The sequence below is a fragment of the Bombus vosnesenskii genome, unplaced genomic scaffold (assembly GCF_011952255.1).
Source record: "Bombus vosnesenskii isolate JDL3184/JDL3185 unplaced genomic scaffold, Bvos_JDL3184-5_v1.1 scf7180000013275, whole genome shotgun sequence".
NCBI lineage: Eukaryota > Metazoa > Arthropoda > Insecta > Hymenoptera > Apidae > Bombus > Bombus vosnesenskii.
Genome location: NW_022882933.1, coordinates 515,469 through 540,216, shown reverse-complemented (window position 1 = coordinate 540,216; position 24,748 = coordinate 515,469). Strand labels below are relative to the sequence as shown.

Below are 24,748 nucleotides of genomic sequence, written 5' to 3'. Positions count from 1 at the left end.
ATTTTGATCTTGAACGGAATTACATACCAAGCAGACATCCTCCAGAGCACGAACCATCGTCAGAGAAATTCGTGCTCTTTGATTTTATTCCTCGTAAGCTACATTCCATTTTCTGCTCATATATCAGCGCCGTATCTAACGTCGCGGACGTTAATTATATTCGCGAACATTTTACCGTAAACAACTGTAAAACCAAGTCATTCGTCGCGTAGGTATAAAAGGAAGAAGTAGGAGGAAACTTCCGTATCTTCGGAGCTGCTGAGAAACGAAGGTATCCAAAAGCTCTACGTTCGGTGAGCTCAGTTAGAGGTAGTTTCAGAGAAGCTTAAGAATATTAGAAAAACTGGGATAAATCAAGAAATACATCGAAAATAAAAGAATCGGGGATATCGAGAAAGAATTTTGAAGAAATCGATCGACGAAGATATCAAGAAGCTACTTTCGATAAATCTACATATTTATAAAAGATCTACCTAGTCTTCGGATTTCAGAGAAACTTAAGAATAAATTAAGAAAATTTGAAAAAGTCAAACAACGAAAATATCAGAACTCCACGTTCAATAAAATTACAAATACTCTTCGGGGAAGTTGAAGAAGAAATGCGTAATCCAAGTACGCAGAAGATTCTCAAAGACGAAGAATGTTTCGAGATAATTCGTAAAAAACTTCACAAGGACTCGATGGAGGATTTCTCGCTGATAACTTACGAAGTAGTCCCTATAGATGAGGTAAACGGTTTCATGGGCCAATATTTTACTTTAAAAGCTACCGTAGCCTCGCCGCAATCGCCACTAGAAACAAAGAATATCAATTTCTTCACGAAACTACCGCCACCAATAACAAGTCCGCAGTACGATTTTATCCAACAATATGGTACATTCAAGAAGGAAGTTGCTCTTTATACGACAGTTTTCCCGGAGGTGTTAGATGGTCTGGATAAAAGATATATTCCAGAGTGCTTCCTTGGTTTAGAAGATGACGTAATTGTTCTAGAAGATATGGCCCACAGTGGCTACGAAATGCCCGATAAATATAAACCGTTTGATTTCGAACACTGCAAGATTTTGATGAAAACTCTGGCAAGATTTCACGCGAAGTCTTTGATTTTCGAAGAATTGTACCAGAAGAGTCTGCACGACGAGTTCTCTCATTGCATGCAAGAGACACTTTGGCCTTTGACGGATGGCAGAGCTAAAGCAATGTTCGACGCTGCTGTAAAAGGCATCGTTTCCCTGATAGACTTGATACCAAACTTGGATGAGGATCAGAAGAAGACGTTTAGCACAAAGGTTACTGACTTGTGCGTTGATCATGCGAATAAATTGCTGCCATCGATGAAACACAAGAATGTACTATGCCACGGAGATCTTTGGGCGAATAACATCTTGTTTAAATATGACATCGACGAGAAGCCTGCGGAGTGCTGTCTTATCGACTTTCAACTTGCAAGGTAATCGAGAGATATATTTTTATAAAAATAATGGAAAGGATTTAATACAGTGGTTGCAAAAGGTATTCGTAGATAAAATTCCTTTTTAAGTTAGTGTTAGTTAGTATCTTTAAGCAGAGTATTTTTACATACAAGAATCAAATCTTAACGCATCAATTTCTTTCTCCTATTTTTCTTAAATATTTATCTTTCTTTCCTTAAATTAGATTCAAAATTTTTATTAAGAATTTATTAGTATACAGATGTAATAATAAATGTAGTCGTATATAAATTATAAATACTTTTTGCAACTACTCTGTATAAAACAATGAATAATATATTATTCTAATCATTTGTAATGTATCAGTATATATTATTTCTGATTGATAAATTAATTTTCATATATGAATCTCTCGGGTGTTGATTACAATTCCACCTTTTAAATTCTAAATTTTATTACTCAGACAAACAATTAACAACATAAAGGGCATACTTTCATAAATTTATTTATCAAAGTCCAAGGTAAATAAAAAAAAAAAATATATTTGTGATCTTCTCTGCATATCGATGCATATTATGAAATTTATTACCATAACTTCATATAGTGATTCAAGTGATCAACAGTGATTCATATAAAGTGAAACGCAAATAAAACTAGATCAAAGTATGACAGACATTAATATACCTGGTTTGGATAAATAAGAAAGTGTCACAACTCATAACTCACACTTACAAAATGTATAAAAACGTTCGGTTGAAGTTCGTTAAAAGGTTCATCATATTTGTACATGCTTAAAGTAAAAAAAAATATATTTATAGCCAATACCAATACCAATAAACGTAAAAAGGGGTGATCTAAAATTAATTGTAATTCTTGCACACAACTTCATTATCTTACCATTATACTAAAATATCGCACTTCGTTCGAAAATTAAATCTCTTAACACAGCAATTTCTTTCTTCTCTTTTTTCAAATACCTGTTTCTCTTTTCTTAAATTAAATTGCATATTAAATATTATTGTTGCAGATACAATCCTCCGGCCCACGATATCCTATGTTTCCTTCAATTCACGACAACACGGGAACTCCGCGAAAAACACAGCGAAGAATTATTCAAGATCTACCACGAGTCAATGGCGAAAGCTCTGGAAGAAGCTGGCTTAGACATTTCCACCATCTTCCCTTGGACCGATTTTTCCGCATCCATCGAAGATTTACGAGTCATGTGTATCACACACGGTGTCTTAAACATTCCAATCATGTTATTAGAACCTCGAGCCGCTAGCAAATACTTCTCAGCCGAACCAGAACTTTTGGAGAACATTCTATATGTAGACAGAACGCCTTTGGTTTGCAAGCAGGTAGAAGATGTACCTCAATACAGAGACAGAATGATGGACGCTTTGCTAGAATTGTACGACCACGTAGCTGGTTAAAGAAACAAAATTTGATCAGATTGAATCGACATAACGGATATTAGAACTTCTATTCACTGTAGGCATCAGAGACACAACGCACCAACATTAGTCGCTAACTTGGAAAGTAAGCGGCGAGCACAGCGAAAGGTAGCTCCGAAAATTGGTAATATCGACCAATTCCATGCAACTCATTCGTATAATGCGGTAGGCATAATTACGGTAGCTTTTTTTAACATTTCGCAGCTTTACTTTGATCTAATTCGAATAAACATTTGCTTAATTTAGTAGAGAATTATTTAATTAAAGAGATTACAGGAAAATTTTATTAATACGAGTGATTTCATTGTTCTGGAAGCTTAAATAATGCGGTAGGAATGATTTGGTGGTTTCTGAATTTTTATAATTTAACATTCATATGAACTTGATATTTTGCTAGAAAACGGATTATATGCGTATTAACCAATTTAATAGAATTCATTCCCTATTTGAAAAAGATATTATCAATACGAATCATCCTATTGATGCTCCTTGAAGCTTAAATAATAATAAAGGTAGAAATAATCAAGGTGGTTTTTATAGTTCTGTATTGACACGGCTTTAATTTGCCTCGTGGAAGAACGAGGAATATTAGAAGAACGTTTGTTGGTACAGGACGAGCAAAGATTATCTAGTACTTACTTTGTTTCGTATAACTAAAACATAGCTATGATTACATATATTTCGTTGATTCTAAATTTTGAAATGGGTATTTAGTTGCTGATGTTCGTCGTAAAAAATTATTTTATTATTGTACAGATAAGGTATTAATAAACAGTAATAACTACATAGTTCTTATCTCTTAAAATAAAATTAATATTAATAAACAAGATTTAATGAGTACGTTATTAGACAATCAGCACTAATCATCGATAGCCAAATTATCAGATAAAAGCTTAGTTTTACATTTAATGCAGAGATCTGAGGTTGTAATTGTTTTTATTGTAAGAATAATTATCGTTATTGAAATAAATAAAACTTGATACCAAATTGTGTTTCATTTTTGTATCTATTCGCTGCTAATTATGTACCTGTTATAAAAAAATAGTCAGAACGTAATTTATATTAAAAAAGTTAAAAACAATAGCTACATAAATTTAAAAAAATTCATAATTTCATATAAGTCAAATTTATTCCACTCTTGAAATTTGTCTGTGCAAAATCTACCTCCTATTATGTTATTCTTCAATTCTCCTGTATTCTTATACGAAGTTTAAGAATAATATCACGATTTTTGGTCTCCCACTTAGATATTAAAAAATGTTAAAATATTTAAAACAATATATGTTATCAAAAAGTGTACACTACACGGTTTGTATATATATATTTTCTCTCTTATATTAATTATAATAAGGTAAATTTCATACGTCACAACACACTGGATATAAAGAAACACCAAAGCTTACTTTTATGTATATAATTATTTATATCATCAATTATAATGAATATATAGTTATGTACAATATTGAATCTCATTCTTTAACAATAACATCAACAACATGATTAAACAACGTTCCTCATTGGTACACAAATTGTAAATGTACAGATAAAAAAGCATTAGATGAGGTCAATGAGGCATCGAAGGTGGCGTACGCTCAGCGCGCCTTAATTTTCTTTTTTTCTTCTCTTTATACATTTTATAATTCCCATATATATATTTCGAATCATTTTTGGTATTTTGTTCGATTTGTTTTTATTCCTCTTCTTTTTCCCTCCTGGTTTTTTTCACATTTTTTTAGGTTCTTTTTTAACGTTAATTATATATACTTCGTTTAGATACACACGTCTCACATACACACAAATGCGCCACGTGTATCCGTGCGACGCACGAAAATACGATTACGGGTGATGATATCGATTGAATCGGTGCATGATTTAATTATTAAAGAGAGTGCATGAATAATTTGTATCTCGCGAGCAGCCAGGCACGAGTTCCTACCTTGTAAGAGTGAATCGAGTAATATTTAAAATAACAATCGTCTATTTTTCGTACGTGAAAGGTCAAACTAAAATTAACGGCCGTATTTTATAATTAATAAAGAAGAAACAAAAAGAAAAAGAAATAAGAAAGGAAAGTCAAAATTCGAAATGATGTTCACTCGTTTGTCAAGTAAAATTCATCTGCCTGGCTAAACCCACGCGACGCAAATCTCGACCAATCATCTAAAACTCTACACAAGGCTCCGACAAATTTCATTTTTTTTTCTTTTTTTTAATCACTTAACGAACGATTTCCACAAAATCTAACGCGCAAACTTTTGTTTCGTATATAATCGCATCAAGGCGAGGCAGGGTCACCGAGAGTCCTCCATCTTGATTTAACGCGATTCTACAAGCCGCTAACTTCCTCAAACAATTAGTATGAAAAATTGACTGTTGTGAACAAACATTTTTCCCCAAAACAATATTCGTTCGATTACGAATTGTAATTTGTTTCGTTTATTTTTCTAAAGTGCGTGTCTTAAACTCGTTTCTTAAAACACTAACGCTCCTCGAGAAATCGAATTTTACGAAATCAAATAAGTAACACTAAACTGTCTTTCGATTTTCGTTCTTTCCTTCGCACGTATTTTCATCAATATGCTGATGAAAAATTAAGCGATTCGTTTATAATTATATACCCAGTCAGAGCTTTCGTTATCAGAGGATTCCTCGAAGATAAAAAGAAAAAGATAAAGAAAATACAGGATAGTCCATTCAGCGGAGAACGATAACGCACAAATGAATTTTTGTAATTGTTCAAATGAAAACGCGATTCTCTTTCGCTCTCCTAACTATTTACTCTTTTGACTCACTTCCAGCTTCTTTTAATCTCCGTCATTTGATTTTCTACAAATACTGTTCTGAAATTTTGTTAAAACTATAATTTCAATTGCTTTACCATCTTTCACGATAGCGAATAAAATGAATTTGTACACAAATTAGAAAATAAACATATCTAGGATTCATATTTTTATAATTAATATAAAATAACGAGTTACGTATGTAAAAATTGTGAATTAATGAATTCGTGTGTCGTTAATTTCTTAAATAAAAAGTGCTCTTTTACTGCTTTAACAGTGGATACTCAAAATAAAAAAAGCTTCGTCCACTAAACGTTCACTGACTCAATTTTCACATCGAACAAACCAATATACAGTATATATATATATACTATACTGGGATAGGTCTTATCGTTTGATCTATCAAAATACAAAGAAAACTGAAAGCGTGTCAGTAACAGTAACAGTGCTCATCCCTGTTATAATCCTTAACATTACATTCGCAATCGATAAAAATAACGCATTAATTCCACATTAATAAAACATAGAAATTGATCGGCGTTTTCTCGCAGATCTACGTATACTAAAGTAATAGAAAAAAAAAAGTGAAAAAAGATATTTGGAAATCAGGAGCAACGAATGACACTTATTGCGGCTGATGCTGCACATTGTTTAGTATTATCATTTATACATCGATCAAGCTATCCGATTCGCACGCCTCACCGGCCCTTCTCGCCTTAATCGAGCCATATATAGAAAGTTATATACAACGATATAACACGAACTGCAGTGGCAGTGAATAGTGCACATGGATATTGCAAACAGTAGCAATGGCGGTGGCGGCGGCGACTCGTAATCGCGATACACGGCAGCGTCTACCACAGCTACTTTGTGTTTTCTCTTATCCCCGATAATAATCGAACCGCTTCGTCCCATTTGCACATATATTTCTCTTTTTTAATCGATTAATGGTTAGTCTGATTTTTCATTGAACGATCGAGCACGGTAATCTGATGTTTTTTTTTACATATATTTTCAGCGTATATCGTATTTGGTCGGATCACGCGATACCTTCATCCTTTGTTTTTGCACTCGTCATACTTCCGCACGCGCGAATCGTTTCCCCTGGTTTCCTTTCCCTCTTTTTTTCATTCCGCTTCGTACTCTTCTTTCTTCCCACGTATGTGCATCATTTTCATCGATGTGATAATCGCTTTTCTTTTCTCTCGTGTGGATTTCCCTTATCTGTGTGTCACGCGCGTGCATGCGCGCGCGCGCATGCGAGACAGAAAGAAAGGATGCGCGCGTATCCGCGTGTGTATGCTTTGTGTCTGTGAATCCATACCAGATTTTTTTTGTGATTGTGTTGCCATATACATGCACTCGTACGTATCGTATGTGTATCATTACGTGTGCGTGTTTCAGTCATGGTTAGTGACAGAAAAAAGGGAGGGGCGGAGCGGGGGAAAGAGCAAGGAAGAAGTATTTGTGTATAGGTGTATCTGTGTATTTCCTTCCTTTGTTTTTATGTATGTATACCTTATTTGATCCGTCTTTGTTTTTTGCTTCTTTACATACATACATATATATACATATACATGCATACAGACATATATACATACATACATACGTGTATACGTCTATGGATGTATGTACACATATGTACGTTCGTATGTACACACTCGTGTAGTTTCACAAAAATATATAAAAGAGAGTGTCTATGTATACATATATATGTGCATATATATCTGTAATGTATATATAGTCGTATCGATACATAGTCGATTAATACTCAAGTTGTGTGGAAAAAGGGTGTTTTTTTTCTTTTATCGTTAAATTATTATATATTCACACATATACATACATACATACATGCATACATATATACATACATACAGACATACATACATACATCCACGCATGCATACGCGTTTATGTATAGAATCTGTACAAAGTGCTTGATTGAGATTTTTTATATCGTTAGCCGCAAAAGAAGACACTCAAGGTAAAGTTTACACGTAATCCTGCAGTCCTGTTCGCACCTATCTCTTGTCGTAACGATGCCCGTTATCGTCTGCAAACTCTTCGGTCTAAAACTAAACGTACAGAGTGACTGTTACACCTATGACAGATTATAGCCCTTCCCTTAATCAAATACAAAGCGAAAACAAGAGAATATCATAACACATAGAAAGAAGAAGGAAGTGAAGAAATATCGTGACGTATATCTACACATTCACTTATACCTGTTCCATTGAATGCAAATATAAAATATAGTGCTTCGTATTAATCGTTTCTATTACTTCACATGTACAATTTAATATCTCGCAAACGCCTTTAAATAAATTGCTAGATCTACGTATTACTCGTGTACATGTAAATAATCTAGACATTTCACTTCTCTGATGAAAATTCATACCATTAAATATGATACTAACTTTCAGCTGCACAATACATAGGAAGTTACGAATCACATCGTAACGTGAAAGGTGTGTCATTTAAATTACTTCGTTTATGGAATAAGAATATTGTTTCTTATTCGCAAGGTAGTTAAGAGAATCGTTTAATATAGAAACATAGAGGCACATTTGCAAAGAAAGTACGTAACCATAAGAAAAGTGAAATCATGTATCTCTATCGTCGGTATCCTTTCATTTTCCAAGTAAGAGCTATGATCTGTTCTAGTTACAGTTATCACCCTGTACATACGCATATACAGATACATGTACATATATGTATACATATTTCCATTTGCTCACAAGGCAAGATACAAAATCACGATACAGGAGACGAACACACGGCTGTCTTGCAAAGTGAACAATGCATCTACATGAAAGGAACCAAAACGGTCCTGTCATTGCAGTTATATCTCAATCAATTGTTTCATATCTTCTATATCTTCCTCTTTCCTCCACGTTCCGCTTCTTTTTCTCTTTTTTTCCTTTTTGTCTTTGTTTTTATAGTTTACCGTCGAATGACAACATATTCACCTGTTCTGTACCTATTTACATATCCTGAATGAGCTACAGCGATGGTATACGTTAAGTCGCGAAGGCGATTACAATTCCTCAGCGATCAGCCTTGAAGATGTTCTCAAGCGTTTATAGTTAAGCTGTTTTGCTTCGCATTTGTTTTTTAAGTATTATTTCTTATCTTTTTTTTTTTTTGCTTGTTTTCTTCTGTACTTCTGTATTCTCCTGAAAGCATAGGGCGTGGAATTATAGTCACACACCGTTTTACGCTTCAGAATAAGCCCGTTCAGTCCTTATGCGGCCTTCAACATCGAAGACAATTAATAATTTCATGTCTTACGAAGATTTAGGAAGCTTAACGTGTAGCTACCCTCGGACCGTGTTTCATCATACCATATCCCGGTATCCCTTTGCCGTTTCTCTTCCTTTTTTTTATTTCCCTTGGCAGATTTTTATCCTTATCCTATCTTCTTCTTCTTCATTCGCTTCTTCTTCTTTCTTTCCTTCTTTATTTATCACTTGATGTTGTATTCCTTCTTTTATTTATTACACAACCAAGCCTCAACGTAGAAATGTTTCCGGTCACGATGTGAAAATAAATCACGTTAGCGATAAATAACAAGGAACAGAGAAATCTGCGGACACTATTAGAGGGAAACCGAATTCAGCTATACGAGTATTGACGAAATATATCACTGGCGACACATAACCAGCAGAAAAAACGGACGTGTTGATGATTCGTTCTATGGACGGGGTTTTGCGATTAATTCGTTGAGGGCATCGTATTGTAATGCCAGCCAATGAAGACTACAAGTCGATTCAGTAGGGACGACGGGCGGCATGATGCGTTTCCTTTGCGTAATTATATGTAGGAATAAGGTCCGTCTGTGAGGGCGCTACACAGCAACAGTCAGGAGGCGTCATCCTTTCCCCGAGCTCCTCTGCTCGGCTTGTATTCCAGACCTGGATCGAATTGCATCAGCACGAAAACCTGCAGGTTATTCAGTAAAAAGATAATATTATCATTAAAATAATAACTTTTAATAATAAACTTTTATATCTTAATCGTAAATAATTAAAATAATAATCAATCGAATAGTATAATCGGGTGATATCGAGTAATAGACTTCGTACCTGATCTGTAGGCAATAACGTGAAGTCATCTGGAGGATTTGTAATGACGTATCGTTTAGAGGAAGCATCGCACGATGAGCTGGTATCTCGAAACCTAAAATTCAGTTACAAGTCAGCCGTGTGGAATACTCATAGCTTTCGAGACAACTTACGATTCTAAGCTAAATATTTATATGTATATACACATATGAACGATTAAAACTAAAACTATAGAACTAAAACTAAAACTAAACTAAACGCTGGCAACAGTAACTAAACACTAAACAAACAAGTGATACAAAGAGACAATCATAAAAAATGATGGGTATTTGTTGGATGAAGGCAACTTACGATCGTCGTTTCTTTTTTTTTTTTCGTGACGCGAAAACGCAAAATGCAAAAGTGTGCGGCAAAAAATCAAAAGTTATATAGTAAGTACAAGAATGATATAGTAAGAGAATAATCAATGGCAGTATAATCGCAGCAGCAAGATGAAAGATTCTTAGAGAAAAAGATATATATATGTATATATATAATATATGCGTATATTCTGTGTAGAGTAATCCAATAAATACCATCGAGAGAAGGAAAAAAGTCCGATACCTGTACCTGTACAGACCAATGCACAGCATTCCATACGACTTTAATGCTGCGACAAAGAGGTCACCGTACTTGCCTCCTTCGCCATATTGAGCCAATGGCCCGTCGTACAACGCGATTTGACCTACTCGACATCGATCTCTATTTGCCAGACTATCAGGTGTACTGTAAATAAATAAATAAGTCAATTGTGTATTATTCGAAATATGATACATTTTTATTGACACTGGTGTTAGTAAAAACACTTGGCATTGGTAAAAAGTATCATTAAAATAGTATGAAACATTTTTACACTATTGTCCGTAAATGGTTATAATGAGTACATGTTCTAACAATTAAATATTCAGATTCCTATGAGTATATGTAAATTTCGCTCCTCGGATGTTTCATTCGTCAGAGCATGCAACCACCGTAACCATAATCTTGGTTACGGATTGCATACTTAGAAGAGTTTATGTTTAAAATTATTATGTTTAAAATTAGCAAGCATCCCGTGAGTCGTGAAGAAGGATGTATGTGTCAAACTTTATCCGATTTACCTATAACCTCCTCGTAAACCTGCTCCTTCAGCGAGAATTAACTCTAACTCAGGCGTTGCTCCACCAGTGATTAGAGATCGAATTAAAGTCAGCGCGTTCTGGTTAAAGTACGTCTGTCACAGAAAAGCAAGTATTACGATTAATATAAAGGTATAAGTTACGAAGTTGAAGCTTCTTTCTAAAGAATAATAAAATAAATGACAGTAGAGTGATAAATGACCAACTGACGCTATCACGATCGTCTAATTTATATTTACAGAAAAATTCACATAATTTATTAGTAATTATATATTAGTAGTTAATATTTATACGACGCCACAGTAAGGTCTTTAGTCAAATGTTAACATTATAATCATAGAATGCTACTAACCGTCGACATTAATGAATCTAATACGCTGACGGCAAAGGCAGTACCGCAAGCAAACGGTTGGGTAAGGTACAGTTCTGTGTCCGGATCATCGTCGTCGTCCTGGTCAAGGAACTGCACGTTGCTATCATTTACGAGTTCTGTTAACAAAAACACGAAAATATAAATGGCGTATTAACTTCCTCAGTGATAATAAATCAATAAGAAAAAGAATAAGTAAATTCTTTATCCTATATATGAAGATTTCAGCTGAGACATATTTTTCATCTTTCATTAAAGAGCAACTTCAAAATTCTATGTATTGCCAACTAATTGCACATAGAAACTATGTTTGCACTTGATTTTGTGATTAAATATGTGTTTTTGTCAGCTTCTTGGACATTAAAAAAATATTAATGCCATATGTTACGCAGACTAATATCAATCAAATTAAACTAATATTATTCGTTTCTTGCAAAAATATTCTTTTGTGAATCTATTTCCGAACACTGTATTATCTGTTTCCAAACAGCTTGTGTCTTCGAATCTGTCGCATTATTTTTCTTTTCAACAATTCTACGTTAAAATATTTTTACATAGCCACCAAGTGACGTGAAAATCGGAAGATCAGCAAAGATAGATTCACATTCTTTTCGTGTAATGTTCATATAAAATAGTAAGTAAAGTGTACCTGTTATCATTGGCACGTTTGCTCCATAAACTGATCCCCGTCGCTGCAAAACGATTGGGCTGCCAACTGCGGTCAAATTACCTTGCTCATTATTTGCTGGAATTGCCACTTAATATTTAATGAAATGTACAAGATAGGATATAGGCAGTCGTTCAACTCGAAAGTTCATTAAAACACGAGCTTTATATTGAGAGGATATTACGAACCTTGGCTGAGCACTCCAATGGTGTCATCGAATGTCATAGCTTTGATATTAAGGGACGCGAGGATGGCTTCCTTGTCGGCGAGGGTGGGGTCATCGTTGCTAGGCACTTTAGCCGACAGGATACAACACATGTCGCACAGATTCACGTTAACGGCACGCAGATCTGCTCTGCTTAATGGTGAACCCTGCCACAGTACACGTAATTACATTGCAAATGCTCATTCTTAAATTCGGACACTTCTTTCTTCTTTTATAATATATTGTTGTTAAAAAGAATTATATTAGTTCGAAACGTTTGATCTTATATTGGGTTATAACACAAATTCGCCTTACATATATTATAATAAATATAATGAATATACAGGATAAATTTATGCAAAAATAAATAAACGGGATAAATAGTTACAATCGTATATTTGGGTCTATATGTTGTAAATATACAAAATTTCGCAAATTCATAAATTCTAGTAAAGCGGAAAATTTTTATTTTCACAGTGGCACAAACAAAATACAAATAAGCTATGCAGAGGTATTTATTTAAAGTGTAATAGAAAACAATCTAAATAATCGAAGAAGATTTATGTTATAGTATAGCAAAAGAAAGAAATTGAATAATTGAAGAAGATTTATATTATAATAATAAAAAAGTAATTAACAGTTAGTAATAATCAAAAAAGAAATTGAATAATTGTGAAAGATTTCTTACGTTTAACACCGAAATCTTTGGTAGATTCTGCAACATCTTCCACTCGCGGCGGATGTAATCCACAGACCCAACTATTACTACGTGTTTAAGCTCGTGGTAATGAAAATTGGAAGCTCGTAATGGCATGACAAGGTTTCTCAGTCCGATGAGAGGCGAGTCGGGATCGGCGAATAGGCAAACAACAACATGTCCATTTAGAACTGTCATCGCCGCCTGATTACGATCCAGTATGCAGTCTTCGAGGTTACGGGATGGACTCCAGTGGAACATACCCGTTGAATCGTACTTCATTTCGGTCTTTTCGAAATCGAAGTCCTTCGCCTGATCGTCGGCTATTCCGACTTGAAGACCACCGTTGTTATTCACGTTCGTACCGCCCGAGGCTCTGCTCGTCGGCCTAAAAATATAATTTTCACTTTTACTATACAGAAATCGCAGTTCATTTTTACTCGATTAAATAACAAAATAAATACTAGTAAAATACTAGATTTATATAATACGCGCAAGTAGATGTAATAACATCTTTCGTGACTAATTTTTTGTGTTTTTAGCTTTACTTCATCTCTTTAGCTGTATTCTATTCTATCCTATTAAAGCTAATAATCCTGAAATACTCAAGCGAATGAATACTAGTTGAAACTATAACTTAAGTAAGCAGTATAGTTATATAACTACTTATCCTTTGTTTTCCTTAATTATTTTACTATGTTTCCCCTAATAAATTAACTCATTAATTGCCAACTGTTATCTCTAAAGTAGTTGTTTCATATATATATATTCTTATTTAACGAAAAATTCTCATTCAGAGATCGCGAAATGTCATGACAGTTAATGAGCGTGTGTATCTTAAACAGCAAAACTATTTCGATTATTGCAATATCTTACGTCGCAAATAAATGCCTTCCTGTATCTAGTATACAAATTGCCAGATAATCATGCGTGATATAATAGAATTAGTAAGTACATTAATTACATCATAACCGACAACGAACGAAAAATTAGATACATTCAACCTTAAAATACTCTCAAGATACTCTGCACTAGTTTATAAAATGGCCTGTGTTAATTTCATTGCAATTTACTACGGATTACTGGATATAAATAAATTTCTGCCTTTAGTAATTAATTAAAAGAAATTAGCGAAGTTAAGTTACACGAAAATGTAATTATACTCGCTGAATCGATTATGCTTTAAAATTGTAAATTGGATCGTTTACAACACAACTTCTTCGGACTCGTTGCCATTTTTTAAGATGAAACAAAAGTTTCAGTTTGCTGTAAGTGTTCATATACTCATGCAGATTAATTCATGAAATTCATTATAATGGTAGATATTTTTCATGCCTGTAGCAATTTAATTGATAGTTTATCGGTAAAGAGTGAAAATGTAGCAGAGAATAAAGCAAAATAAAGAAAGCAAAAGTAACTACGAAATCACATGGAAGAGAAAGCTTGGAGAAGGTTCCGATCGTCAAAGAAAAATTTAATTTTTACATAAACAAGATAATTAGAAGAGGAAAATGATCGAAATACGCTGCAACATAAGCATTCGCATGCAATCTTGGCAAGCAGATTTCTATATTGCAAATATATTCAATCAAACGTATAGTGTAGAAGAAAGAACAGCGCGCTCAACGTGACAGTTAACGTAACAAAAGAAGCGTACATGAGCTTTTTGACTTCGTAGGCGAGATGGTAGCCAGGGTATGCGGACTCCTCTTGCGATCTGGAATCAGAAGGCATTTGAAACGTTGGATTCGTCGATTTGTAGACGCTCTTTTCTTCGTTCGCCATCGAATAACGTTAAATCATAACGATAAGGAAACAAGAATGAAAAAGTTCATTTATAAATAGCAATGACAATACATAATGATTTTCATGATTGGTTATGAAATTTGAAAATTTCGAATATTTGATTTCTTTTCATCTTTTCTTTTTTTCTTTAAAACGTAATGTACGACAAAATGATTCATTTCTGGATCAGTAACATTAAAAAATGAAAGAATATATAAATGTAAGAATTATGTAGCTTTCTCCATTGGAATTATCTGCTTTGATAAAGTTTGACATCTATTCTATATTGATCAAACAAATGTGAGGAATGGATATAATTGCAGTGTATTCATGGAAAAATAAATAAATACTAGGATAAATTCGTTGTCCTCGTTCTAAACAATGATCAACACAATAAGTGTGGTGCAAACAAGCGGATTTCATCATATAGGGATTTCTCACGTTTCAGCTGTACATATACAAAATTATAAAAGCACAGACAGCGGTCCTACCATAACAGGTAAAAGCTGGTCATTGGATATCGCGTAGGAAGAGGAAGAATTTATATTTCATGGGCTGCTATCAACTTGTTAACATGCGATATAATATTTTCGTGAGCCATCGAATAAAAGAGAGGAAATAAATGGAAAAGAAAATATTATACCTGAGTATTACATCGTGTAACTCTAACAATAATTATTTACTTTTTAGCACGAGGAATATTAGATTTCGTAGAGATATCTCTAAATAAATCTATTATCCTCAGCTTTCTTCGGTATGAGCAACAATTTGAGTGACGGAAGTTGTTACGGTATTACGATATTAATTATATTAAAAATTAATTACAAAGAAATATATAATCTCATTACAACAAAAAACTCTGCTAAAACGTTACTATATTGGCTTTGTCCTCGTTTTATTTTTCGAGCTACGTACGCTAGGAAATGTATCATCAATTAAAAGGATGTCTTCCACCAACTGTAAAAGTTATACCTCTAATTCTGCATGTCACAGTTTGTTACGATACATGGACCCAATATACTGCTAGTTCGTAGCCATCACGAACTTTTGCGTGTTGCTAGAAGGATAAGGGGAAAACAGGGAATGTCTATTTTTAATGAATTTACGTTGTACAGCGCCTTTTATTGATAGCAATTCCCGCAGAAAAGTTCCGTTCTGGAACCGCAGAACAGTTTCAGAATATACTGCTTCGATAAAATTAATCGCAGGAAACTAAATAATGAACAAAACTGATCGTACAGTATGTAACCTGTTGCAAGATTACTTGAATTCATGAAGATGATTCTGGATCGCATGGAAGTTCTCTACCGAGAATAGTAATAATAGAATATTTATCGTCACTTATGTTGGATAACTTTTAAAAACATGCTGATTAAAGGAAGATAGATGCAAATATATCGTTGAAAGAATATTGTGTCAGACAGCGTAGTGCACTCTGTAAAGATAAATTATTTCATCGAAGATTCTTTTAACAGAGTAGTGTTCTTATATTTTGTGAAATGAATCGCTTCGAGTAATTGCTTCGACGTTCCATTAGGTTATTCAAAGTACATGATTTAAAATGATTTCATGATGATATTGCAAAATGTATATGATTTTGTTAGCGATTAAAAACAAACATCTTACGATGTATATGCAACGATGAATTTTGTTCGACTTACGTATTAAGAGTGAACTAAACGATGTACAGTTTGAATAACCCATTGTATACAGCTTAAGAAAATTGTGTGAAAATAAAAGCTCGAGTCGTTCTACTCGTGCAAATAGAGGAGAAACAGGATCAACCGTAAAGTTCGTACAATAGTGAGAGTGCTTAGATGCAGACAGAGAAGTCACCAGGAAAAATTCACCACGAACTGCTGTTGTAATTGTGTACATATACTTCGTTACTATATAACAACCGAATATATTAAATCACACTTTATATAATTATGCTTGTATGTATATATAGTGACCACATCTAATTAAACTTTGAGTGCACAAGAATTACTTTTTAACGTAAAAGAAATAAACACAGGATAATTTTGCGGTGAAACAAAATTTGAAAATAAAATTCCAGCAACATTAATTCTATTTTTTTTTCTCGATCGATGAGTTCAATAGTTAACGTGTAATTAATTCTCAGTAGTGAAATTCGCACGCTGTTTGTTAATGTGTAATGAAATATTTATGGCAAGTGATTAAAAAATGCGAACAATGAAGAGCGAATGCAAGGACGATGCACGTCCATGTTGTACACATTAAAGAGAGGATTAGATCTAAATTAAAACGAATACCTCTGATTGTACGGTTGATTTGGACTGGATAAACTGTCGTTCGTCGCTCGATTCACATTCGGTTTCACCTTATTCACCTGCTTTGTTGAATTCATCATGGTCATCCCGACGGAATTCCGGTGATTTCTCATCGCTGTAACACGATAATATAATATTATACGCACATGTATATATGACCAGTATTTATATTTTTATTAATTATTATGTATAATACTGGCCACGATTATTAAAACACCTACTTTGCGTGGACAAAATTGTCTAGACATTTGGTACAAACTGAATGGTTTACGCTACTTTTATTTTCTAATTATTTTATTATAAATCTGTTCTTTTCCTGCTTATAATGTAAAATTTGTCAAATAGATTTATCAAATAGTTGCTTTCCAACGTAGGAAATTCATTTCAAAAGTATATCAAATATATTAAATAGTGTAAAATGTGTTGAACCTTTTCAGTGTAAATACGATAAGTGCATAGTTGTTCTAATATTTTTAGCCGACACTGTAGCTATATAATATTATATTTCTAATGGATATAGATGTTTGTTTGTAATTACCGTTTGGATCATCTCGGTCGCGACTGATCTCACCTAAAATTCGTAAATTAGAATTAAATTCTGTATAAATATATATTTTTTAACGTAGCTAATAGACAAAGCAACAATGATTAAGACAAATTACTCAGTGCCACGCTGATCGTGGCCTAACTTCGTTTGTTATAACGCACTTTACTTTTTATTGACAAGAGCCTATAGCCTCATGCTTACTTACACGCGTACTTCGTTCGAAATTTTCCGCACGTGCCATCTTTTCAATTTTGAATAACTAGAATTGCTATGGACTGGCAAAGTACTTATGGTTTTCAAGAATATGTCAATTACACATATACTGTTATATTGGCAAATGAAAAAAAACATTCTTGCTCTATTAAAGTTACGCTAATACTGTAGAAGTTGCATCACATTAAAGAAAATTCGACGAATATTATCCTTTGAAAATAATAGTTTAAGAATGATCATTTGATAATAAAATTCCCTTATTTATTTAAAATTATAAAAATTATTCCTGTATTTTTATTATTTTTTTAAGTCACTTTTCAAATAAATTGGCGGTTGATGTTATTATTGATAAATCATAAAATACAGTGAAAACATTCATGAATATTTATTTTCCACTTATTTGCTGATAAAATTTCTTAAATCTCAAAAATATGACAATCATAATAATATTAACATTATGTTATTGATATACTACCACTCTTAAAACAAATAACTTTTACAGTTAACAATATTCATGCATTAAATGATCTATTATTAAAATATCAATTGATTCATTTCTGAATACAGAACACATTTTTCTTCTGAATATAAAAAAAAACTCGCGTGCTAAAATTTTGTAACGAGGATCTTCTTAAAAGAAAATCTGACGTATCGATGAAAACCAAGAAACATTCACGAACGCAAGCAATTTCTAGCCATCGTGGCACGCGCCATTTGCATAAGTCAAGAAAAAAAAAATTAGCATTTGTCTTGTTAACACCACCTATATTTAATAAATTTAAAAAATGAAACGATCAAAAATATGAAAAAATTGTGCTGTGTCTAATATTACCATAAGAAATAAATAAGAAATTATACGGTGTCTGTTTATCTACCGTGCTTTCTACAACTATCAATTTGTTCATTTTACACTCGATATTAAAAATTACACAAATAAAACGCATAATATGTAAATGACAATAAACTATAGAATATACTGAGGACATATGCGAGTCACACATATCAAAGAAGAAATATCGAAAAAGTATTTCTAAGCATCCTAAACCAAATAATATAATCTACATAGAACACAGAAAATTCCATCGTAAAGATCGAATATCACTTAAAATTTCTCAATTCAAACAGCATTTCTCAAACTATCCACGAAATTTACGTGTTGTAAATTCTTCTATATTCTTTTCCTCGCTGAATAATTGGTTTCTATCATACGTATAGTGTTTAGTTTTGCAAGAAAGTTAAAGAGTGAGAAACGCTGATATCTTTAAATTCCTGCTTCACTACTTACGCAGACGAACACCAGCGAATGTTTTGCATATTTTGCATAAATTACATGGAAAGGTATGTTTGTCGCGGATAAGGTTATCAAGCTTTCGGATCGACTTTCTTTCCTACACTATTACGTTACCGAATTGTCCGAGTCAATTCTTAAATATAAATGACTCAAGCTATTTATCAATATTTTATCAATATCGAATTATTAGTTAGTTAGCACTCAAGTTAAATAACCAATTCTGTATACCGAAAAGTATACGACGCTCAATTATAACATTTCCTGTGATAAAAATTTCAAATAAATTAAGTGACTCATATTATTCGAAATTATTTGAAATTATAAATAATTACTTTGCACTCGAGATATATAACTAATTATATATAAAATGTATATGAGAATTATAATATTTCCTATGGCTGAAACTTCAAATAAATTAATCATTGTGTTTTGTCTATAAACCGATGTTGCTTCGAAACTATAATAATCAGTAGAACCAAATTAAAACGAAACATAACCGATGCTAGAGTCTAGTAACTATGAAACTCTATGATGATCGTACGTTTTTATAATAAATCACAGTGGTTTTTGCAGAAAACATTGAAACTAAAGACGAAAGAAACGGAAAGAAAAAAGATTATGTGTCGTCTAATATGATTGCATGGTTAGAACTAAAGTTAAACTACAAAAAAGTTGACTACGTTTGTAGGAAATTAATAAAACTGATAACATAAGATGCAAACTATAACGTATCTACTGTAGCTGCATGCACTCATCGAAACCGGAGAAAGTAGTCAATAACGAGATCGTGATATAATCAATGTTTCAATTTCAAAAATATAATTTGATTTATTTTATAAATTTAAATTCCTCTCTACTTTCTCCAAAATCGAAATGAAAATATTAGTAGCGCGCTTTTAGATACATATTCCATATATATTTAGAAACAGTGCTGGAGTTTTTTAAATTGAAATTTCTCATGTAAGTACTATTGAAACCTCATTGTTATCATTAACTTTTATATAAAAGTTTCGAAAAATATTTTCGTTCTTTCTCGATGTAGTAACTGGAAACAATTGTTTAATATGATCATTATCTTTTGAATGAAATTCAATTAATAAATAAATTCAATAAATTCAATAAATTTGAAAACATTTGAGAAATTTGTAACATTATCAGTACTCTTTACTTTCCAATTTATGGAGTTGACGGTTCATATAACTTTATAATATAAATATACTTTTCATACTACATATCCTTCTGGCTTGCAATTTATTTAACTTCGCTATTGCAAATACTTCGTTTATTTGCGATATTATACCAACAGGTAGTGTTTATAAATCTATAAACTAATAAATATTAGATATATCGTTATTATCAATCATACATAAATTTGATAAAAATATCATAACCAAAGATTGCAAAAAATCAGTGATAAAAGCATGCCTTCCTGGTTTGAAAGTTATAATTCAAATTATTACTCTATTACACATTATTATTTATTTCTCATTTGCTGCCTGTAACTTCGTATGTATTTTAAGCATGTATCGACAGTTTTTAAACAATCATTCCAGTTCATATCTAAAAATATTTGAAACCCGGCACTGTTAGAAAAACAAAATCAGTCGAAAATGTCATCATGTTGAATCCCTAGAAAAAAGTAAAAAATCAGTCGATGAAGCGTATTCGTCATGATGCATAGAAAAGAAAAATCAAGTAATAAACAGAAAACAAGAAAGAACATCAGAAAACCGAGTGCAGATACTTGTTTAAAAAAAAGTGTTAATCGAGAGAGCGAAGCACTTTCTTTCGTGAAGCAGCTCTTCGCGTTCCTTCGTCCAAGAGACTGAAAGCGATTGATTACAGTATACCCGTATAATCATGTGGTTCATCAAAATTAAGAAGGGCAGCTTGCAAAAATTGTAGCACGGTTTTGATTTGAGGTGTAACTGTACCTCTTACGTGAACCATCTTGGGCAGTTCTGGCGGAGTGAATGTGGGGGGAGGATGGTGGTCGTCTGTAACAAACCACTACATATGTTAGCTACCCTAATTACCTAAGGCCTAGTTCGCTACACTATCGCTACCACTGGCCATTCCTATGCTTGCGCTTCGATTAATTAAACTTTAGCTCCGTTCCAGCCATTTATCGATTTTTACAAATTGTTCATTCCACGAGAGAAGAGCTTTAGATTATATTTTCTAATTGATTCTTCTTAATTTTCCATTCATGAAGAGAGTGTCGTTGTATGATAATTTTTAATCGATTTTGAACAATTTTTCATTCGCGAATTGAGGATTATTTGATTATTTTTAATCAATTTTTTTAATTTTCTCATTTATGAAGAGAATAACATTTGATTGCTATTTGAATTTTTGCACATCAATAAAATTAATCTTTCTATTATTGTAATTATATAATTACAATAGTAGCTAGATATCAACTGTATAACGTTGATTATGCAGAATATTATTCTGTATATTATTGAAATTATTTTTCCATGCGATATTATTCGAATATTTCGAAATACATACGTCATTGTTTGAATAAAAGGAAAATATTAACAATTATTCTGTATCCATGTTAGACTGATAGAAGAGATCGGCAAGTAACCCTTATCATTATATCAAGGTACATACAGATTGAACTATTTGTAATGTTAATTCTCTATCTTTTCGCTACGTGCTTGCGTGAAGAATCGAAAGCAGAAATTTTTTAAACGAGCACATTCTTTCTAACGTGTAACACATGTATGTACCAGGTATTATATGTATGTACCACCTATTTACATAATAGTTTATTAACTAATAATACTGGTGGAGTAACAACTTACAAGTCTTAGCTATGGATTTCTTTTTAATACGTTTACAATTATAAAGAAAATCAACAAAATTTTCATTCGTAAAATTTATTTATAAAACTGTAACAAACTTATTGACAAATAAAGAATTTATTTACTGGTAACTTGTAACTTGTGATTAATAGTAGCAAATAAAATTTTACTAATAATATTAGTTCAATTATGCAGTTGGCCTAAGAAACAAATTATATGCAAAGAAATAATTATAAAAGAATATAATTTGTGGAGAAATAAAGACTTACATAGCCAGTCTACATTTTGCAAACAGAATAACGTTTCTATTATCCCTGACTGGAACAGAGCTTATTCTAATTAAACAATTGTAAGTAATCTAGTCGAGATATTACTTTGAAATCTTCTGTTTTGAAGATTGCTGCTCGTTGCAACGCGGACGAGTCCAGAAGTAAAGGAGACACTATTCAATTGTGCACGATATTAAAACAGGACAAAAAACAATCTGTACATCGTAAATCTCCTCCGCGTTGTACAAATGTAGCCTAAAGTAGTGGCGAACTATATACACGTTCTCGTAATAAAACTTGGAAGCACTGTGCACAGACAATACTGATTTCATGCTAAAATTCACAGAGGTAAAGAATGAAAATCGAAGAAATACAGAGAAATTAATTTTCTATATAAAATAAAGGAAACGATTTTTTTTTTGTTAACTGATTATAGTAGAAAAATAAAAATATTATCTTTACCTCTGACAAACTATATATTCTATTCTACCATTCTATGATTACGTAGACATGCAGTAATAACTTCTTACGATGTGAATATTTACTCGATATTGCAAGTGCAGTCTTTGATAGATATAAACTCGTGCGATAGATTGGGAAATTCGTGAGTATTCGAAAATATTGTTAAATTTCTACCGTGTCAAAGCAAAGTTACAAAAGGGGAGATATCGTCGGTGGTGTAGAACTAATGTGAAACTCGTCGTTTGCAAAACTATTCGCGAATCGAATGCAGCTCTTTATCTTGTGAGCACTTTTCTTTTGCCATTGGCGTCGTTAAGCTCCTAACATAAGCTTAACTTGACCGAGGGAGGGAAACTGTAGCGCGTGTAAAAGGTCACTTTATACTCTTGCCATGGCGTAGATCATTTTACAGCATTTAATTGATTCTTAAATTTCGACGTTTATTGGTATAAGACACGTGGAATATAAAGTATAGAATATTTATTGTACAATAATAGAGAAAAATCCTTTATTTTTCGAATCTAGTACTTTCTTCTTTCTTTCTTTTTATTATTTACTGTGATATCAATTACTGGAATACTTATTAGCGATATCATTTGAAATGTATATGTTGAATTTTATGATTCTTAGAAAAGATTGGTTTACTTGAAAAAAGCAGTTGTAATGTTTGTTTGAACTTTTTTAATTTAGCTTTTATAAAAAAGGAATTAATATAAGATTGACTACAGTAATTTTTGTGTTGTATCAATTACACACGTATATGATACGTGACTATAGTGATATGTGATTATAGTGGCACATGATGATAACTTTAAAGTACAAAAATTCATTTCATGTTCTATGGTAATGAGTCTTTCCCATTAATATACAGGGTGGTTGGTAACTGGTGGTACAAGCGGAAAGGGGGTGATTCTACGCGAAAAAAGAAATCGAAAATATAGAATAAAAATCTTTCGTTTGAGGCTTTGTTTTCGAGAAACTCTCTCGTTATAACGGATCTCACTGTAGATTGTTGTCTCGATGGAAAAATTAAAAAAAAAATTAAAAAAAAATTTTAAGCTATATTTTCGATTTCTTTTTTCGCGCAGAATCACCCCCTTTCCGCTTGTGTCACCAGTTACCAACCACCCTGTATACATATATTATTAACTAATATCGTTCTGAGATACTTCATCTTTAAAAAGGCAAGGATCTTTCTTTATAAAATTCTCAATGCTCCAAAAGATAGATCAGGCAAATTGAAAAATAATATTTGACTAATAATATACAAATATATTAGAGGTACCAATAAACATATAAACATACGAATCGAACACGTAAAATAAAACGAGACATTACGATACATCCAGTGACCATGTACAGACTACTGTCTTATCATCTATGCCTTATCATTATAAAGATTCTCGCGGCAACGTATGCATACATATTATGTACATAGATATTGATTATACACCCGCTCTATATTAGACTTACTTGCATACGAGAAGTCTTCACCTAAGTAGAAGTAGAGGACGAAGAGAAGAAAGTTCAAACAGATAGACACATAGAAAGTTAGTTAAAGATATCTTTTCTTCATGTTCCGGTGTACAATAATGTGTTTGTATGTGCACGTACTCGCGGCCACGTATATGCATGGTAATATATGTATATATATATATCGGTGGTTTTCTAAATGTGCGTGCGTCGTGCACACGCTCGCCTACGTGTAATGTTTCGTGATGATATACATAGATATACATATATGCACGCATGGATCATAGATGAATTACAGGTGAGAGAGAATGATTGTGTTAAGGCTCCGATGAGCGGTGCGAAGTGAAACTGTCGATTGATTTTTCTTACCCTCCTTCTATATACTTTTTTTTTATCTCCCGTTTATACTATATCCCGTAACATCGTTCACATTTTCACTTTTTTACGCGGCACGCGAACATTGAAGTAATCACGCAGCTTATTTACTTGCAGCAGATTCAATCGTGTTAGTACACATAATATATCAGGATTCAAGATTAATCTTATTTAGGTGCTTGAGTATCCAAAGATTTTTTTTTTACTCTTTTCTCATATAGTTAATATTCTCATCTTTAATTTAAGCTTTTTTATACTGCTTACTTTAGGTTAATAGAACTACGAAGTTATGTCGATTATAAAAACTGTAAAGCTGTGTGCGACAAATTATGGAGAACGATCGATCATAAATACGGAACCGTCAAAGTATTCGATTAGCAGGGATATTATCCGAATTCA

The 24,748-nt window shown here is 32.7% G+C and overlaps 2 protein-coding genes across 51 annotated transcripts in view; one reads left to right on the top strand and one right to left on the bottom strand.

Annotated features, from left to right (window-relative positions):
- LOC117231904 lies at window positions 1-3,716 on the top strand. The gene is made up of 2 exons (XM_033490841.1): window positions 1-1,450; window positions 2,458-3,716. Exons 1-2 carry the CDS (start codon window positions 600-602, stop codon window positions 2,864-2,866), a joined length of 1,260 nt encoding a protein of 419 aa, XP_033346732.1. The 5' UTR covers window positions 1-599; the 3' UTR covers window positions 2,867-3,716.
- Window positions 3,717-5,090: 1,374 nt separating this feature from the next.
- The window catches only part of LOC117231902 (calcium-activated potassium channel slowpoke), a 105,406-nt gene continuing 85,748 nt past the window's right edge, over window positions 5,091-24,748 (bottom strand). For 14 of the 50 annotated variants that reach the window (XM_033490793.1, XM_033490790.1, XM_033490787.1 and 11 more), the window contains 13 exons: window positions 23,975-23,995; window positions 20,892-20,954; window positions 17,445-17,477; window positions 16,889-17,021; window positions 14,485-14,544; window positions 12,819-13,215; window positions 12,114-12,297; window positions 11,908-12,003; window positions 11,241-11,377; window positions 10,871-10,983; window positions 10,335-10,496; window positions 9,753-9,846; window positions 5,091-9,609 (listed from right to left, as the gene is read on the bottom strand). In XM_033490793.1, the coding sequence (XP_033346684.1) occupies window positions 9,529-9,609; window positions 9,753-9,846; window positions 10,335-10,496; window positions 10,871-10,983; window positions 11,241-11,377; window positions 11,908-12,003; window positions 12,114-12,297; window positions 12,819-13,215; window positions 14,485-14,544; window positions 16,889-17,021; window positions 17,445-17,477; window positions 20,892-20,954; window positions 23,975-23,995 (1,574 nt within the window). In that variant the 3' untranslated portion in view covers window positions 5,091-9,528. The remainder of the gene's footprint in view (window positions 9,610-9,752; window positions 9,847-10,334; window positions 10,497-10,870; window positions 10,984-11,240; window positions 11,378-11,907; window positions 12,004-12,113; window positions 12,298-12,818; window positions 13,216-14,484; window positions 14,545-16,888; window positions 17,022-17,444; window positions 17,478-20,891; window positions 20,955-23,974; window positions 23,996-24,748) is intronic. The other 36 variants (XM_033490822.1, XM_033490796.1, XM_033490806.1 and 33 more) reach the window with 12 other exon arrangements.